General features: G+C 45.2%; 1 protein-coding gene across 1 annotated transcript in view; it reads right to left on the reverse strand.

The window, feature by feature from the left end:
* Positions 1 to 20,416, reverse strand: part of LOC135545598 (PH and SEC7 domain-containing protein 2-like) — a 65,098-nt gene extending 44,682 nt beyond the window's left edge. Inside the window, exons 1-3 of the mRNA XM_064973324.1 lie at positions 20,240 to 20,416; positions 5,839 to 6,532; positions 4,885 to 5,664 (exon numbers count right to left, since the gene is read on the reverse strand). Coding sequence (XP_064829396.1) covers positions 4,885 to 5,664; positions 5,839 to 6,449 — 1,391 coding nt within the window. The 5' untranslated portion in view covers positions 6,450 to 6,532; positions 20,240 to 20,416. The remainder of the gene's footprint in view (positions 1 to 4,884; positions 5,665 to 5,838; positions 6,533 to 20,239) is intronic.
* Positions 20,417 to 20,635: the final 219 nt, after the last annotated feature.

Below are 20,635 nucleotides of genomic sequence, written 5' to 3' on the forward strand. Positions count from 1 at the left end.
TGTCATTGGACAGAGGGGTAGTGTTTATTCTTGCAGCACTTGTGTCATCCAGCAGGACAGAGACCAGGTCTAATGCTGCAGGCAGTATCAGCTCCTCTGCTATGGGGGTTGTTGCACTGAGCAATTTGGTACGCCACCTTATGATGCTAACAGTGCTCGCTGGTTTCCTGAAGTAGCGTTCAGCGGGACGATTGTTGGCAATATTCGGCACGTTTTCGCTGAAAAACCTCAAGCGGCTTATCAGCGTGATTGGGGTGTAATGTCTTTAAGTGACGCCTTCATTTATTTGGCTTCATGCTGTCCGCTGCCAACATTTTTAGACACAGTAAACATACCGGTCTTTCCTCGTCTCCCACCGTAGTCACAGTGAAGCCAAGCGCTACATACGCTTCCTCATATTTCCTCGTCTCCCACCGTAGTCACAGTGAAGCCAAGCGCTACATACGCTTCCTCATATCTCCTCGTCTCCCACCGTAGTCACAGTGAAGCCAAGCGCTACATACGCTTCGTCATATCTCCTCGTCTCCCACCGTAGTCACAGTGAAGCCAAGCGCTACATACGCTTCCTCATATCTCCTCGTCTCCCACCGTAGTCACAGTGAAGCCAAGCGCTACATACGCTTCATCATATTTCCTCGTCTCCCACCGTAGTCACAGTGAAGCCAAGCGCTACATACGCTTCATCATATCTCCTCGTCTCCCACCGTAGTCACAGTGAAGCCAAGCGCTACATAAGCTTCATCATATTTCCTCGTCTCCCACCGTAGTCACAGTGAAGCCAAGCGCTACATAAGCTTCATCATATCTCCTCGTCTCCCACCGTAGTCACAGTGAAGCCAAGCGCTACATACGCTTCCTCATATCTCCTCGTTCCCACCATAGTCACAGTGAAGCCAAGCGCTACATACGCTTCCTCATATCTCCTCGTCTCCCACCGTAGTCACAGTGAAGCCAAGCGCTACATAAGCTTCCTCATATCTCCTCGTCTCCCACCGTAGTCACAGTGAAGCCAAGCTCTACATACGCTTCCTCATATCTCCTCGTCTCCCACCGTCGTCACAGTGAAGCCAAGCGCTACATACGCTTCCTCATATCTCCTCGTCTCCCACCGTAGTCACAGTGAAGCCAAGCGCTACATACGCTTCATCATATCTCCTCGTCTCCCACCGTAGTCACAATGAAGCCAAGCGCTACATACGCTTCATCATATCTCCTCGTCTCCCACCGTAGTCACAGTGAAGCCAAGCTCTACATACGCTTCCTCATATCTCCTCGTCTCCCACCGTAGTCACAGTGAAGCCAAGCGCTACATACGCTTCATCATATTTCCTCGTCTTAGCTTTCGGGAGACTTACATTTGTCTCATTATCTCCGTCTCTCTCCGCATGTTCCCCGGGGTCACACCCTGGCATCGCTCTGAACCTCCCAGGGGGGCGCGCCCCACTATTTTAGAAGGACTGCTTTAGAGTGACACCCACAAGGACAGGGCCTGTCTCTCTGGTGTTTGTGTGTGTGTGTTTGCATCCTTGCATTTGTCTGTGTGTCTGTGTGTATGTTATAGTGCGTGTGTGTGTGTGTTTGCATCCTTGCGTCTCTCTGTGTGTCTGTGCAGCACATATTACATGAAGCAGAGTAATCTTCAATGAGAGGCAGCTCCTCTGATATAGAGGTTGTGACTTTCATCTTGTCTGTTTACAGCCTCACATCTCTGTATCCTGCTCACAGGGGAGAGAGGCCCAGGCTGTCCCAAATGATACACTATTCCCTTTATAGTGCAATACTTTTGACTAGGGCCCATAGGACTGTGGTCAAAAGTAGTCAACTATAAAGGGCATAGGGTGCCATTTGGGATGCATTCCCAGTCTTACAGCCTGATCAATGGGCACAATACCGTATCCAACTCCATCACCTGCCTAGCATCTCTCTCTGACAGAAACATCATTCAGCCAGCAATGATCTGGATACCTACCGTAAAGCTATTCAGAAACAGATCTAGCTAGGTAGCACCAGCTGGCTTTCTAAGCTGTAATACTAGGACCACATGTGTGTCCTCATGTTCATATTGAGAGTGGCTGGGGATTTCAGGTCGGTGGTCTCCTATTCATGGGGCTTTAGCACAGCCATATAGCCATATGGATTATAGCTAAGCTTCAACTATACTGGCCCACTGCTGTAGAGAGAGAACCAGAACCAATTCAATGTTCTCATGGAGATTGACTGATAGGCTGTCTGTAACAAGGAACCAGACCCACTGACTGACTGACTAGCTTACTAACTGACTGACTGGGTGATATACTGACTGACTGACTAGCTGACTGACTGAGTGGTTTACTGACTGGCTGACTGGATAACTGATTGACTGATTGGGTGGCTGACTGACTGGATAACTGATTGACTGATTGGGTGGCTGACTGACTGGATAACTGATTGACTGATTGGGTGGCTGACTGACTGGATAACTGATTGACTGATTGGGTGGCTGACTGACTGGATAACTGATTGACTGATTGGGTGGCTGACTGACTGGATAACTGATTGACTGATTGGGTGGCTGACTGACTACCTGACTGGCTGACTGGGTGACTGACTGGCTGGTTGACTGGCTGACCGGGTGGCTGACTGACTGAGTGGCTGACTGACTGACTGGGTGGCTGACTGACTGAGTGGCTGACTGACTGACTGGGTGGCTGACTGACTGAGTGGCTGACTGACTGACTGGGTGGCTGACTGACTAACTGGCTGGCTGACTGACTGACAAACTGGCTGACTGATTGACTGACTGACTGGCTGACTGACTGACTGGGTGGCTGACTGACTGACTGGTTAACTGACTGAGTGGCTGACTGACTGACTGGTTAACTGACTGACTGGGTCGATGAGTGCTCTTCCTCTCTTCCTTTTTTGCGGCTGCTGGTTCCTGCTGAGATAAAGACTAGTTACCCACAATATTCTCAGTAAAGATGTTAGCATTGTGGCTACCAGCTGGGTTTGGGAGAGGTGGGAAACAGAGAGGGAGGGAAGGAAGGGCAGCATTAAGGATAAAAGGAGAAGTAGAGAAAATTAGGGGGAGAGGGAGGGATGGGAAGGGGAGAAGTGAGAGGAGGAGAAGGAGGGGTAGAGACAAGAGAAAGAAGATGGGATGGGACATGGGAGGGAAAAAGAGAGGGAGCACCAGAGTAGAGATCTGACTGTAAAAGAGAACAGACGTTGTGCATCATCCTCTGTTTGACAGAACGATGCAAACAAAGAGATCATCCCTGCTACTTTACCCATCCTCAAAGAGAGCTGCATGAGCACAGAGAGAGACTCCAAATATGATAAGAATTTAATCTATAAAGCATTTCTTTTCATGCATTACGCTCAAATTGACTTCCCTACACCTGTATCCACTCCAGATTGAAAAGTGGCTGGTAAGCCTGGCATGATCTAGAAGCATGTGTTCTCCCCTCTCTCCCGCTGGGCAGAGGAAGGCCAAAGACGGTGATGTCACCGCCAAAACAATGTCTCATTCAGCCAGTGGCTGACGGGCAGGAAGCAGGCTCTCGCTTAAACGATAACATCTGCAGAAGTACAGAGAGAGAGAGAGAGAGCTGCCATCTATCAGAACTATTAGAAATGTACTGAGCATGTATAAGTCCCTAGTGCAGAGAAGAGCTAATGTCTTTTGGAGTTGGAACACTTGCCAGCTTCACTCATTCTGGAATCCATCCTGGAATTCAGAATGATCTCTAATGCCATCAGTTCTAGAATTCACCACACAGCCTTTAGAATTCTGTGTGTCACACATTCTAAAAGGAGGCACTTAGTTCCATGATATCCTGCACTGATTCAGAAGTGGAACACCAAGGGATCAGCAGAACATTATCCCAGCAGTGATTTCTGACAATCTGACACGATTTGAAACATTAGACCCAGAGACTGTGGTCCTGTTGGGATAGTAGAATGGTTCCTGACCTATGTCCAGGTCTCATGTTTCCATGTGTTTCACATTCCTACGCTTATATGGGAGAACATAGCTATGTGATAATGGACCTGGTTGACGTTTTTTGGCATGAACTCTGACACAGGTATTGCAATGTATATAAAGTAGATGCTAGCATGCTTTCTCTAGGACATGGGTGGGCAACTCCTCGAGGGCCTGACTGGTGGCACACTTTTTCTCCATCCTTAGCAAACGCAGCTGATTAATCAAATGGCATTCTAAACTGAAGATCATGATTAGGTTATTATTGGAGTCAGGTGTGTTAGCTGGAGCTGGGGCAAAACTGTGACACCAATCAGGCCCTCGAGGACTGAAATTTCCCACCCCTGCTCTAGGAATTGATTACATTCAGTATTTTGTGTAGGTTCAATGTGCTGTTCATATTCTCAGCTCTAACTAAACTATCCATTGCATAGATCCCCATCTCCTGCAGCCTTGGACTTGCAGCACAGGCACAGCCAGGCACAGCCAGTGGGAGGGGGACAGTGTGAACGGGACTCTCCCCTGAGACACCCAGCCAGACCAACCAGACCAGACCCCCTGCTAATGAACCTCAGCTGGCCTGGCCATCTCACTCATGCCCCCTGCTGGATGTAAGCTTCACTAGACATACTTTAGTAGTGGATAGGCCAGAGACTTTTCTTGAATGATATCTGAGTACTGCACTTTGATTCACCTAAATCAACCCTGCTTAAATCGATAGCCAACCAGCCACAACCTGTGACAACCTACTACTGACCCACTCAACATAATCCTAGTCATAACCCTAACTGTAAACCTAAACCTAACCCAAGCTTCAAGTCCACACCCCGGCTCAACTCTAACCGTAGCCATTAATCTAACTCTAACTCACTCAACCCACCATAATTCCCCACTCCTTTGCCCCTGCCTTGCCATCTTACCTCATAGAGTTGGGTATGGCTCCAGAACCCTCCGCTCCCCCCTGGGTGTTCATGTGAAACCCATTTGGGATGGCCCATCGGCCAGGCTGGCTCAGGACAAACTCCGACCTGGTCCCGGTGATGGTGGTCCGCAGTGGGCTTCCTCCAGATCCAAGCTCACGGCCTGCAGCACTCTCCCCAGCCTCAAGGTCTCCTCGTTGGGCCTCGGGTCCAGCCTCACTTCCCTCCTGCTCCATGACAGTGGCTAGTTCCAGCTCCAGAGGCTCAGGGCTCTGGAGAAAGGACCTCTGCTGGATAAGGGGGGTGAGCGGAGCCTCGAAGCTGACACAGCTGTCTGTCTCGTCTGTGAGTGACAGGACATCCAGGGAGTCTAGACTACTGTAGCACGTCCCCCCGCGAAGAAGCGCAGACTCAACAATACGCTCAAACGTCGAGCTGAAGCCGTCCTTGTTGTCCATCACGCTCTTCTCCCTCTCTCCCTCCCCGTCTTCCTCATCTTCTTCTTCCTCCCCCTTTATGGCGACAACATGCTCCACAATGCGTTCAAACACAGAGCTGAAACTGTCCTGGTTCTCCCTTCCCTCCCCTTCCTCCTCCTCCTCTTCCTCCACCTCTGTGTCCGCCAGCTCTACGGAACACTCGAAGGTGGAGCTGAACGTGTCCAGGTGTTCATGGATGACCTCCACTAAGCCGCCTCCTTCTCTTTCATCTTCATCATCTTCGTCATCCTCCTCTTCATACCCTTTGATTCCATTCTCAGGTCCTGTCCCATTTTCCAGCCTGTATGGAAACATAGAGTATCATCGGAATAAAAAGTTTAATTAAATAGCTACACACTCGCCCTCCACATCAACACGCTCATCACAGTCTGTTGAAGGATGTTCTATAAATGATCTGACCTATACATTCACATGACCACACTAGTCAAGGACTGCTCATGTCTGTTGTACTGACCTGACTATGTCCAGAGACCGTGGTGCCTCTGGTAAGTCCTGGTCCTGGTCCTGGTCTTCTTCCTGATCCTCGGGTGGTGGTGGTGGAGGTAACTCCTCCTCACCCTCCTCCTCCTCTTCCTCCTCACAGCCGGGCTCGCAGGCTGGTTCTGACTCCTCTGTGGCCTCTGTGTTCATGTTATCCCCCTCCTTCTCCACCTCCTCCTCCCTTTCTTCCCTCTCCTCCTCTCTCTCTAGCTCTCTGTCTGGCTGACCATCCCCTGCATCTATCTTCTCATCCTCCACTCCATCTTCTTCATCACTTGTCTCTGCCATACTCTCTCTCTCTTCATGCACCTCTCCTTCTCCCTGCATCACTTGTTCCACTCCCTCATCACCCTCTCTCTTTCCAATTTCCTCACCATCTCTTTCTCTGTATACTTCCCTTTGTACCGTAACACTTTCCTCCCCTTCCTTCTCATTGGTCCCCTCTATCCCCTCCACCTCCAGACGTTGCCCCTCCAGCCCTTGGTTTGTGGCTCGCTTCTCTGCAGGGTGGGCTGGCGTCTCCCTTTGGCTGTCTGGGGATGTAGGGGGATCAGTCTGGGGGTGTCCTTGCCCCTCCTGGGTCATGGTGCCTACGTGTGTTGTGGAGTCCTCTGGGGCTGGGTCGGAGACAGAGAGCTCTGGATCCAGGACTAGGGAGGACTGACCGTCTGGCCGAGAGAGAGAGAGAGAGAGAGAGAGAGAGAGAGAGAGAGAGAGAGAGAGAGAGGAGAGAAGGAAAGCACAGGTGACAAAAAAGAAAATAGAAAATAGAATAAAAAGGAGAGACAGTAGGGGGAGGATGCTGTCTGATACAGTCATTTCATTATTATTATCCTTAATTGTAATACGGAGGTCACCTTGGAAAGGAACACCCAGTATGTGTGTGGGTGTGTGTATGTGTGTACGTGCTTGTCTCAATGTCTGTGTGTGTGTCTAGAATGATATCTCCTCTAAAGAACAGTTCAAAAGAAGGAGAAAACGAGGGGCACTAGAAGGAGAGCGAGAGAGAAAACAAGCAAAGGAAGATCATTTTAAAGCCCCTTCAGATCCATGTCAGAAGGATCCATCTGACAGTCATCTTTTCTCCAGAGCAGCAGGCCTTTAATCCACACAGCAGCTCCTCTACTCCTCCTCACATCTCACATCACATCACATATCACATATCACATCACATCTCACATCACTCATTCACAGCTGCATTTCTTCTCTTTTCACAGCTGAATGGCTAACACAAAGCACTCAGGTTAAGTGCCCTGCTCTGGGGTCCATATGCTGAATGCCCACCTGGGATTTACACCTGCAACCTCATGGACACCAGGCACCAGTTTCTATTGGAACATCAGCTAGAGATGGGCAGTGAGTCTCACTCTTCATTGGTCTAGGTTGTGTTTCATTAGGCTGGTAGCAGCACCAGCATAAGATAATGTGGCTAATGTATTATCGGACTGTAATTTTATTATGGCAGTCAGTGTTCCTGTTATTGTTTGGCTGTAATGTAATTGGGTGCTGTAGAGAGAACAAGGCTTTTGGAACAAAGAACTCTTCCTGAAATGATAGTCCATTTTGGAGGAGCCGCCATTCCATCTTCCCATTCATTGTTTTCCCTACTTTTATGTAGCCGCATTAATAAAGACAAGAGTCTCTGTGCACTGACCTCGCATTGTCTGCTGATTCATCAGCATTAATAGACCGGCGGATAACCTACGGCCTTACATTAGTAGGTGTAAGCAGATTTGAGGTACGTGTTGGAGTCGGTTATGATTTGCTTGTAACTATGTCTCCAACCTTCCAACCCTATAGACCAGGCTGAACCTCCCAACCCTATGGACCAGGCTGAACCTCCCAACCCTATGGACCAGGTTGAACCTTCCAACCCTATGGACCAGGTTGAACCTTCCAACCCTATGGACCAGGGGCGGCAGGGTAGCCTAGTGGTTAGAGCGTTGGACTAGTAACTGAAAGGTTGCAAGTTCAATCCCTAGGACAAGGTACAAATCTGTCTTTCTGCCCCTGAACAGGCAGTTAACCAAGGCCGTCATTGAAAATAAGGTTCTTAACTGACCAGGTAAAATAAATAAAAAGGTTGAACCTTCCAACCCTACAGACCAGGCTGAACCTCCCAACCCTATGGACCAGGTTGAACCTCCCAACCCTATGGACCAGGCTGAACCTATGGACCAGGTTGAACCTCTCAACCCTATGGACCAGGCTGAAGTAAAGAGCAGACTAAAATGAATGCCATAACCATATGAAGGAGATACAACAAGTGACATGTCGAGTCAGACACATTTATATAGACAGTATTATCACACCCACATGCCTAGTCTCACATTACCACACTCCAACGCAAAAAACCCAAACACAAGAATAGACAGGAAAATTCAATCAAACACTCATGTAATCAAACATCAAAGCTATGGATGTTCTGCCTCTATTTCTCACATGCACACACACCTGCGCTCTCGGTTATGTTGTTGACAGTGTTGTTGGGTGTGACTCACCTAAACAGGAGGACAGCTATGTAGAGCAGCAGTAAGAGCTCAACTGCTCAGGAGCTGGCAGATGTGTTCCCGTACCCAATGCCCATACCCCACCTCACATTGTTATGCACTGTGTGTGTGTGTTTTAGTTTGATTGGCAGATGCTGTGATAGTATTAAAGGGGAATTGATTATAGTCGATTTTGGAGGAGCCGCCATTCCATCTTCCCATTCATTGTTTTCCCTACTTTTATGTAGCCGCATTAATAAAGACAAGAGTCTCTGTGCACTGACCTCGCATTGTCTGCTGATTCATCAGCATTAATAGACCGGCGGATAACCTACGGCCTTACATTCGTAGGTGTAAGCAGATTTGAGGTACGTGTTGGAGTCGGTTATGATTTGCTTGCAACTATGTCTCCAACCTCCCAACCCTATGGATCAGGCTAAACCTCCCAACCCTATAGACCAGGCTGAACCTCCCAACTCTACAGACCAGGCTGAACCTCCCAACCCTATGGACCAGGCTGAACCTCCCAAACCTATGGACCAGGCTGAACCTCCCAAACCTATGGACCAGGCTGAACCTCCCAACCCTATGGACCAGGTTGAACCTCCCAACCCTATGGACCAGGCTGAACCTTCCAAACCTATGGACCAAGCTGAACCTCCCAACCCTATGGACCAGGCTGAACCTCTCAAACCTATAGACCAGGCTGAACCTCCCAACCCTATGGACCAGGTTGAACCTCTCAACCCTATGGACCAGGCTGAAGTAAAGAGCAGACTAAAATGAATGACATAACCACATGAAGGAGATACAACAAGTGACATGCCGAGTCAGACATTGTTATGCATGTGTGTGTGTGTGTGTGTGTGTGTGTGTGTGTGTGTGTGTGTGTGTGTGTGTGTTTTAGTTTGATTGGCAGATGCTGTGATAGAATTAAAGGGGAATTGATAAGGCCTAAGAGCCCATTGTTCTGCTGACCAAACCAGAATTCACTTAATTGCTCCAAAGACGCACATGCACGCACACACACAGACACACTTCATCTGCCAATCAAGTTGAAATACTACCGACAAGAACGAACCATAGTGTCTCTCTAAGACCTCTTTCTCTCATTCTCTCCATCACACACACACACACACTTTCTCTCATTCTCTCCATCACACACACACACACACACACACACACACACACACACACACACACACACACACACACACACACACACACACACACACACACACACACACACACACAACACACACACACACACACACACACACACACACACACACACACACACACACACACACACACACACACACACACACACACACACACACACACACACACACACACACACACACAGAGGTCTGGTTGGTTATTTATTGGTTATATCTACAGGCAGCATGTTATATATGGAAGCAGCATGTGGTATCTACAGAAAGCATGTTGTATCAAGATGCAGCATGTTGTACCTACAGGCAGCATGTTGTATCTACAGGCAGCATGTTATATCTACAGACAGCATGTTGTATCGACAGGCAGCATCTTATATACACAGTAGCATGTTGTATCTACAAGCAGAATGCTGTAGCAGCATGTTGTATCTACAGGCACCAAGTTACATCTACAGGCAGCATGTTGTATCTACAGGCAGCATGTTATATCTACAGGCAGCATGTTTACCCTACAGGAAGTATGTTGTATCTACAGGCAGCATGATAAATCTACAGGTAGCATGTGGTATCTACAGGGAGCATGTTGTATGTACAGACAGCATGTTATATCTACAGGCAGCATGTTTACCCTACAGGAAGTATGTTGTATCTACAGGCAGCATGATAAATCTACAGGTAGCATGTGGTATCTACAGGGAGCATGTGGTATGTACAGACAGCATGCAACAGCTTCAGGCAGAACATTGTACCTACAGGCAGCATGTTGTACCTACAGGCAGCATGATTTATCTACAGACAGCATGTTGTATCTACAGACAGCATGTTGTAGCAGCATGTTGTATCTACAGGAAGGATGTTGAATCTACAGGCAGCATGGTGTACCTACAGGCAGCATGTTTTATCTAAAGGCAGCATGTACCTACAGGCAGCATGTTGTATCTACAGGCAGGATGGTGTATCTACAGGCAGCATGTTATATCTATAGGGTGAAGGTTGTAGCAGCATGTTGTATCTACAGGCAGCTTGTTATATCTAGAGGCAGGTTGTTGTAGCAGGATGTTGTATCTACAGGCAGCATGTTATATCTACAGCCAACATATTGTACTTGCAGGCAGCATATTGTACATACAAGAAGGATGTTGTAGCTACAGGCAGCATGTTGTATCTACAGGCAGCATTTAACATCTACAGGCAGCATTTAATATCCACAGGCAGCATGTCATATCTACAACCAGCATATTGTACATGCAGGCAGCATATTGTACATACAAGCAGGATGTTGTATCTACAGGCAGCTTGTTGTATCTACAGGCAGCATTTAATATCTAGAGGCAGCATGTTATATCTACAGGGTGCATGTTATGCATATATGCAGGAAGCATGTTACATCTGCAGGCAGTATGTTGTATCTACAGGTAGAACGTTGATCTACAGGCTGCATGTTACATCACCAGGCAGCATGTTGTATATACAGACAGCATGTTCAATCTACAGGCAGAATGTTGTATCTACATAAAGCATGTTGTATCTGAAGGCAGCATGTTGTAACAACAGGAAGCATCTTATATACACAGTAGCATGGTATATCTACAAGCAGAATGCTGTAGCAGGATGTTGTATCTACAGGCAGCATGTGGTATCTACAGGCAGCATGTCGTATCTAAATACAACATGTCGTATCTAAATACAACATGTTGTATCTACAGGCTGCATTATATGTCTACAGGCAGCATGATAAATCTACAAGTAGTATGTGGTATCTACAGGGAGCATGTTGTATGTACAGACAGCATGTTGTATCTACAGACAGCATGTTGTATCTACAGGCAGCATGTTGTATCTACAGGCAGCATGTTATATCTACAGGCAGCATGTTTAACCTACAGGCAGCAAGATGCATCTACATGCTGAAGGTTGTAGCAGAATGTTGTATCTACAGGCAGCATGATGTGTCAATAGGCAGCATGTTATACTTACAGGTAGCATGTTGTATCTCACGGCAGTTTGTTGTATCTAGCATGTTGTATCTATTTGCAGCATGTTGTATCTACAGGCAGCAAGTTGTATCTACAGCCATCATGGTATATCTACAGGCAGCATCTAACACCTCCAGGCAGTATGTTGTATCTACAGGCAGCATGTTATATCTACAGGTAGAAAGTTGTAGCAGCATGTTGTATGTACAGGCAGCATGTTTTGTGAACAGGCAGCATGTAAAAACCTACAGGAAGCAAATTGTATCTACAGGCAGCATGTTGTATCCACAGGCAGCATGTTGTATCTACAAGTAGCATGTTATATCTACAGGAAGCATGTTGTATCTACAGGCAGCATGTTATAAATACAGGCAGCATGTTATATCTACAGGTAGAAGGTTGTAGGATCATGCTGTATCTACAAGCATCATGTTGTATCTAAATGCAGCAAGTTTTATCTACAGGCAGCATGTTGCATCTAAAGGCAGCATGTTCTATCTACAAGCAGCATATTGAAGCAGCGTGTTGTATCTACAGGCAGTATTTTGTATCTACAGGCAGCATGTTGTATCTACAGGCAGCATGTTGTATCTACAGGCAGCATGTTGTATCTACAGACAGCATGTTGTATCTACAGGCAGCATGCTATATCTACAGGCAGCATGTTATATCTACAGGCAGCATGTTGTATCTATATGCAGCATGTTGTATCTACAATCAGTATGTTGGATCTACAGGCGGAATGTTGTAGAAGCACGTTCTATCCACAGGCAGCATGTTGTATCTACAGGTATAATGTTAAATCTACAGGCAGCATGTTATGTATACAGCAGGATGTTATATCGACAAGTAGAATGTAGAAGCAGCATGTTGAATCTACAGGACGCATGTTGTATCTACAGGCAGAATATTATATCTACAGACAGCATTTAACACCTCCAGGCAGCATGTTATAAATACAGTCAGCATGTTGTATCTACAGGCAGTACGTTGTAACTAAAGGCAGAATATTGTAGCAGCATTTTTATCTACAGGCAGCATGTTATATCTACAGGTAGAAGGTTGTATTAGCATGTTGTATCTAGAGGCAGCATGTTATATCTACAGGTAGAAGGTTGTATTAGCATGTTGAATCTAGAGGCAGCATGTTGTATCTACAAGGCAGCATGTTGTATCATCAGGCAGCATGTTGTGTCTACAGGCAGCATGTTATTTGTACAGCAGCATGTTTAATCTACAAGCAGAATGTTGTAGCAGTATGTTGCATCTGCAAGCAGCATGTTTTATCTACAGCAGCATGTTTTATCTTCAGGCAGCATGTTGTATCTACAGACAGCATGTTTTAACTACAGACAGTATGTTGTATCTACAGGCAGCATGTTGTATCTTCCGGCAGCATGTTGTATCTACAGACAGTATGTTGTATCTACAGGCATGCATGTTGTATCTGCAAGCAGCATGTTTTATCTACAGCAGCATGTTTTATCTTCAGGCAGCATGTTGTATCTACAGGCAGCATGCTGTATCTCCAGGCAGCATGTTATATCCAGAGGCAGCATGTTATATCTACAGGCAGCATGTTATATCTACAGGCAGCGTGTTGTATCTACAGGCAGCATGTTATATCTACAGGCAGCATGTTGTATCTACAGGCAGCATGTTATATCTACAAGCAGCATGTTATATGTATAAAAACAGCAAGTTGTGTATACAGGCAGAATGTTGTGGAAGCATGTTGTTTCTACAAGCAGCATGTTGCATCTACAGGCAGCAATCTAAATCCACAGGCAGAACATTGTATCTACAGTTAGCATGTTATATCTACAGACAGTATGTTGTATCTACAGGCAGCATGTTGTATCTACAGGCAGCATTTTGAATCTACAGGCTGCATGTTATATCTACAGGAAGCATGTTATATCTACAAGCAGCATTTTGAATGTACAGGCAGCGTGTTATATCTACAGGAAGCTGTTGTATCTACAAGCAGCATGTTGTATCTACAGGTAGCATGTTATATCTTCAGGCAGCATGTTGTATCTACAGACAGTATGTTGTATCTACAGGAAGCATGTTGTATCTGCAAGCAGCATGTTTTATCTACAGCAGCATGTTTTATCTTCAGGCAGCATGTTGTATCTACAGGTAGCATGTTATATCCAGAGGCAGCATGTTATATCTACAGGCAGGAATTTCTATCTAAAGCCAGCATGTTGTATCTAAAGCCAGCATGTTATATCTACAGGCAGCATGTTGTATATACAGGCATCATGTTATATCTACAGGCAGCGTGTTATATCTACAGGCAGCATGTTATATCTACAGGTAGAAGGTTGTATTAGCATGTTGTATCTAGAGGCAGCATGTTATATCTACAGGTAGAAGGTTGTATTAGCATGTTGAATCTAGAGGCAGCATGTTGTATCTACAAGGCAGCATGTTGTATCATCAGGCAGCATGTTGTGTCTACAGGCAGCATGTTATTTGTACAGCAGCATGTTTAATCTACAAGCAGAATGTTGTAGCAGTATGTTGCGTCTGCAAGCAGCATGTTTTATCTACAGCAGCATGTTTTATCTTCAGGCAGCATGTTGTATCTACAGACAGCATGTTTTAACTACAGACAGTATGTTGTATCTACAGGCAGCATGTTGTATCTTCAGGCAGCATGTTGTATCTACAGACAGTATGTTGTATCTACAGGCAGCATGTTGTATCTGCAAGCAGCATGTTTTATCTACAGCAGCATGTTTTATCTTCAGGCAGCATGTTGTATCTACAGGCAGCATGCTGTATCTCCAGGCAGCATGTTATATCCAGAGGCAGCATGTTATATCTACAGGCAGCATGTTATATCTACAGGCAGCGTGTTGTATCTACAGGCAGCATGTTATATCTACAGGCAGCATGTTGTATCTACAGGCAGCATGTTATATCTACAAGCAGCATGTTATATGTATAAAAACAGCAAGTTGTGTATACAGGCAGAATGTTGTGGAAGCATGTTGTTTCTACAAGCAGCATGTTGCATCTACAGGCAGCAATCTAAATCCACAGGCAGAACATTGTATCTACAGTTAGCATGTTATATCTACAGACAGTATGTTGTATCTACAGGCAGCATGTTGTATCTACAGGCAGCATTTTGAATCTACAGGCTGCATGTTATATCTACAGGAAGCATGTTATATCTACAAGCAGCATTTTGAATGTACAGGCAGCGTGTTATATCTACAGGAAGCTGTTGTATCTACAAGCAGCATGTTGTATCTACAGGTAGCATGTTATATCTTCAGGCAGCATGTTGTATCTACAGACAGTATGTTGTATCTACAGGAAGCATGTTATATCTGCAAGCAGCATGTTTTATCTACAGCAGCATGTTTTATCTTCAGGCAGCATGTTGTATCTACAGGTAGCATGTTATATCCAGAGGCAGCATGTTATATCTACAGGCAGGAATTTCTATCTAAAGCCAGCATGTTGTATCTAAAGCCAGCATGTTATATCTACAGGCAGCATGTTGTATATACAGGCATCATGTTATATCTACAGGCAGCGTGTTATATCTACAGGCAGCATGTTGTATCTACAGACAGTATGTTGTATCTACAGGAAGCATGTTGTATCTGCAAGCAGCATGTTTTATCTACAGCAGCATGTTTTATCTTCAGGCAGCATGTTGTATCTACAGGTAGCATGCTGTATCTACAGGCAGCATGTTATATCTACAGGCAGCATGTTGTATCTACAGGCAGCATGTTATATCCAGAGGCAGCATGTTATATCTACAGGCAGGAATTTCTATCTAAAGCCAGCATGTTGTATATACAGGCATCATGTTATATCTACAGGCAGCGTGTTATATCTACAGGCAGCATGTTGTATCTACAGGCAGCATGTTATATCTACAGGCAGTGTGTTGTATCTACAGGCAGCATGTTATATCTACAGGCATCATGGTGTATCTACAGGCAGCATGTTATATCTACAGGCATCATGGTGTATCTACAGGCAGCATGTTATATCTACAGGCATCATGGTGTATCTACAGGCAGCATGTTATATCTACAGGCAGTGTGTTATATCTACAGGCAGCATGTTGTATCTACAGGCAGCATGTTATATCTACAGGCAGCATGTTGTATCTACAGGCAGCATGTTGTATCTACAGGCAGCATGTTATATCTACAAGCAACATGTCATATCTACAGACAGTATGTTGTATCTATAGGCAGCATGTTGAATCTACAGGCAGCGTGTTACATCTACAGGCAGCATGTTGTATCTACAAGCAGCATGTTGTATCTACAGGTGGCAGCATGTTATATCTACGGGCAGCATGTTATATCTACAGGCAGAATTTTGTGTCTACAGGCAGCATGTTGTATCTACAGGCAGCATGTTGTATCTAAAGGCAGCATGTTGTATCTACAGGCAGCATGTTATATCTACAGGCAACATGTTATATCTACAGGCATGTTATATTTACAGACAGCATGTTGTATCTACAGGCAGCATGATATATCTACAGGCAACATGTTATATCTACAGGCATGTTATATTTACAGACAGCATGTTGTATCTACAGGCAGCATGATATATCTACAGGCAGCATGTTATATCCACAGGCAGCATGCTGAATCTACAGGCAGCATGTTATATCTACAGGCAGCATGTTGAATCTACAGGCAGCATGTTATATCTACTGGCAGTGTGTTATATCTACATGCAGCATGTTGTATCTACAGGCAGCATGTTATATATACAGGCAGCATGTTATATCTACAGGCAGCATGTTGAATCTACAGGCAGCATGTTATATATGCAGGCAGCATGTTATATCTACAGGCAGCATGTTATATCTACAGGCAGCATGTTGTATCTACAGGCAGCATGTTGAATCTACAGGCAGTATGTTATATATGCAGGCAGCATGTTGAATCTACAGGCAGCATGTTATATCTACAGGCAGCATGTTGAATCTACAGGCAGCATGTTATATCTACAGGCAGCACGTTGAATCTTCAGGCAGCATGTTATATATGCAGGCAGAATGTTATATCTATAGGCAGTGTGTTGAATCTACAGGCAGCATGTTATATATACAGGCAGCATGTTATATATGCAGGCAGAATGTTATATCTACTGGCAGTGTGGTATATCTACAGGCAGCATGTTATATCTACAGGCAGCATGTTGAATCTACAGGCAGCATGTTATACATACAGGCAGCATGCTATATCTACGGGCAGCATGTTGAATCTACAGGCAGCATGTTATATATGCAGGCAGAATGTTTATCTCCAGACAGCATGTTCTATCTCCAAGCAGCATGCTGTATCTACAGGCAGCACAGGCAGAATGTTATATGCACGCACTAGAGACATTATATCCAGATATACAGTAGCCACACAAACACACAAGCTCACACACAGACACACATGCACAGGAATGCACACACGCACACACACACAAACACACACTTCAGTCGACTGGCTACAGTTGCTGGCGCGGTGATTGAGTCTTTCTCCAGCGCATGTCATTGTTCCTTAAGGCAAATGAATACAGACCGCCCTACTAGCCACTCCAGCCCAGTGAACCATGAAAATCTGCATTTCACCCTGATATGTCACTTCTATTGCATCAAGATCAGACTTCGTGTTGCAATGTGTCATTATAGCTCTTTACAATGACTTCATCTAATTCATGCCTTGGCATCAATCTTATTGTAACCCCGATTTTCTTTTTTTATTGGCTGCTAATTCACTTTTTTCCTAGAAAATAAATGGAAAGGGGTGGATGAGATTGGCGAGAGGGAGAGTGAGAGAGGAGAGAAAGTGGGAGAGAGAGAGGAGAGTGAGTAGGAGAGAGAGTTGGAAAGCATTTTAGGCAGTGTCTTGTGTCTGGGGACTTGCTGGTGCAAGGGTGTCTGCACTGGTGTAGCACACACTCCTGCATCTCCCACAAGGCAGGGGGACCCGCAAGCTTTTGGGGGCCCCCAACCCCACCCCAGAGGTCGGCCTCCCAGATATAATATGATCAGCTCATGAGTTATGAAATGTTTAGAATTACAGGATTTTTTATTTTTTTTATTTTCTCTCATCCTCATGGCAAAATGTATCGCAGAGAGTGGCGCAGCGGTCTAAGGCACTGCATATCAGTGCTTGAGGCGTCACATTTACATTTACATTTAAGTCATTTAGCAGACGCTCTTATCCAGAGCGACTTACAAATTGATATCACTACACGCCTCAAGCACGCCTCAAGCGTCTGTAGTCTTTTTGTTCTTAACTGACTTGCCTAGTTAAATAAAGGTTAAATAAAATGTAAAACATTTGTAGAATAGCAGAAAATTTGCTCAGAGATTTTTGAAAGAAAACTTTTGTAGTTAAATTTGTTTTATTTTATTTATTTTATTTCAGCTTAAAATTAACATTCTGGGCCTTCCGAGTGGCGCAGGCGTCACTACAGACCCAGGTTCGATCCCAGGCTGTGCCACAGTCGGTCGTGACCGAGAGACCCATGAGGCGGTGCAAAATTGGGCCAATGTTGTTCGGGTTAGGGGAGGGTTTGGCTGGCATTTCCTTGTCCCATCGTGCTCTAGCGATTCCTTGTGGCGGGCTGGGCACCTGCAAGCTGACTCAGGTCGCCAGCTAGACAGTGTTTCCTCTGACACATTGTTGCAGCTGGCTTCCGGGTTAAATGAGCAGTGTGTCAAGAAGTAGTGTGACTTGGCAGGGTCGTGTTTCGGAGGTCGCATGTCTCTTGACCTTTGCCTCTCCCAAGTCCGTAGGGCAGTTGCAGCGATGGAACTAGACTGAAACTACCAATTGGAAAAATGGGTAAAAGAAAAAATATTAAAAATACATTTAGATTTAGGGGAATTTTATTAGGGAAAATATTTGTTTTGGGAATTTACGAAATGCTTTCCATATTATTCATTTCAATGTCGGCTCTATACCTGGAAATGTCCAGAGCAAAGGATCCCAATTTAAAACGTTTCAAAAAAAGTGTTTAAACTTCTAACAAGGGACAATAATGGATACTAACTGAACAATTATCTTATGTAGTTCATTGCAATAGCCTTCGGTGACTTTAAAGAATATTTATCTCAAAACTGTGATTCCTAAAAGATAGGAATTTTGGTTCAAATATGTTACATTCAATTAGGTTTTAGAGTCGTAAAGCAACTGAGGAAAAACAAAATTGCTACTGTGTATACCACTTGAAAGAAGAAAAATGCAATTTTTGTCAACTCCTTAAAAATCAACTCCGCCAGAGTGCTGAACATTCTGATAGAATGGTTCTGTTTTTATTGGGGACTTTCAAATGAATCATTTTCCATATTTTGCAAATATTTGATTTGAAATTTTAGTTTTAGAGAAGCAAAAATATGTCTGTTTTGAGTGTCTGTTGTCAACTCTGTCAGCAGCTTGTGAACTCTGTCAGCAGCTTGTCAACTCCCATCAATATTATTTGGTCAATATTCAGAAAAAGTATTTGAATCACTATTCTACAACATATGCTTGTCCAATCTTTCAAGAATCCCTGAGCTCTAAAACAGCTGACTTTTCTCTCAGCTTCATGGCAAAATGTGTAAAATAGCATGAGAATAGCTATAATAGTCCTACTGTACATTTTTCTCTCTTCCACATGGAGATTTCTTTTTTACCCACCACCTCACCCACCCACCCACCCACCCCCTCACCCACCCACCCACCCACCCCCTCACCCCCTCACCCACCCCCTCACCCACCCGTCTAACAGCACTACGCCACTGGGTGTCTGGATGTCTGACGCCTCGACTGAAGGGCTGAATTAATTTGCGAGAAGAGAAGCAGTTACAGACGGTTAACAATTGGGCTGTGAATCAAAACGTTATTTAGCCGTGTATTCAAATGAGCTCAGGTTTTCAGGACAGGAGACTTGACGTCCCAAGAAGCATTATTACAATGGGTTTAGACTTGAAGGATAAATACTATAATTAAGATAATAGCGACTCGTGGCTCAGGGGTGAGAGGACTGTTATCAGACACCTGTTCCGAACAACCCATCTTTAGTAGGAGTGTGGGACCCACAGCACTGGGCAATCCTGTAGCCTACATCTATTTTACTCACAAAATGTGTACCCTGTAATAGCTACAAAAGACAGAAACACAAGACAGACTGCTCTGCACACACTCTCACTCTCATTCACACACATAGAGTCCGCGCGCAGCCTAGATGCAGACATTTTCTCCCAACCTCCTCGAGCAGTAACCATGACAACAGGATGGTTGGGAGACACTGCTCGCGTTAAATGAGACCGGTGCTTTTCTCTTCCTCTCCAAAATAGACCTTGGTCGCTTTTCAAGATCGAGTCACTTTTCTCCCTCTGCTCAGTTGAGGGTAAAACCCCCGAAACAAAACCCCGTGGCCCACACACTGCATATTAACTCAATAGACAGAGAGAGTCCGAGACCCCCACCGGTAGACTAAAACGACAATAAGAAACATGCATCCCCTTCCACTTTCCTCTATGCATTTTTGTCCTGGTACAAGGATAGGGATTTTGAAAAGAAATCCTTTCAATTATCCCATTTAATCGGATTCTAGATTATTAATCGGATGGCTATATAGTCTTTGGTTCTTTATGGAATTAAATAATTTGTGAACGCAAAATCTATCTACAGCCTAGCTATAATAACATTAAATTCACAACAATATCAGGCATCCACTATTGCACTCACCAACCAAATGCGTTGAATCAAAGGTAGCCTGAAAAGCCAGTTCTGCACTGCAGTTTCAGGTTGTATTCTCTCTCGGTCCATCCATCCACGCGGGAGAACATAGACCGTGGGTCTGTTTGGTCCTCGTCGTGCCGCGTCCTTCCCGACTGGTACCGTCTAATCTGCCCAGCAAGCGACTCCTCACCGCTCGGACTCTGGCGGTACAGTAGGCTAGTCTCGCCTCCACTCACTGGTTCAGGCATGGGGGAGGTCCAGCCGATGGGAAATGGGTAGACCGATTGCGCGTGGAAGGGGGCGTCTGTGTAAACGAGCGGATGTGCAGTCGCGTCCCTCTCCTCCCCTGCTGCACGCGAGGAGCATCGATCTCCAGTCTCCAATCAGTGTTCTGAGGCGCGC

This window comes from Oncorhynchus masou, chromosome 9 (genome assembly GCF_036934945.1).
Source record: "Oncorhynchus masou masou isolate Uvic2021 chromosome 9, UVic_Omas_1.1, whole genome shotgun sequence".
Lineage (NCBI taxonomy): Eukaryota > Metazoa > Chordata > Actinopteri > Salmoniformes > Salmonidae > Oncorhynchus > Oncorhynchus masou.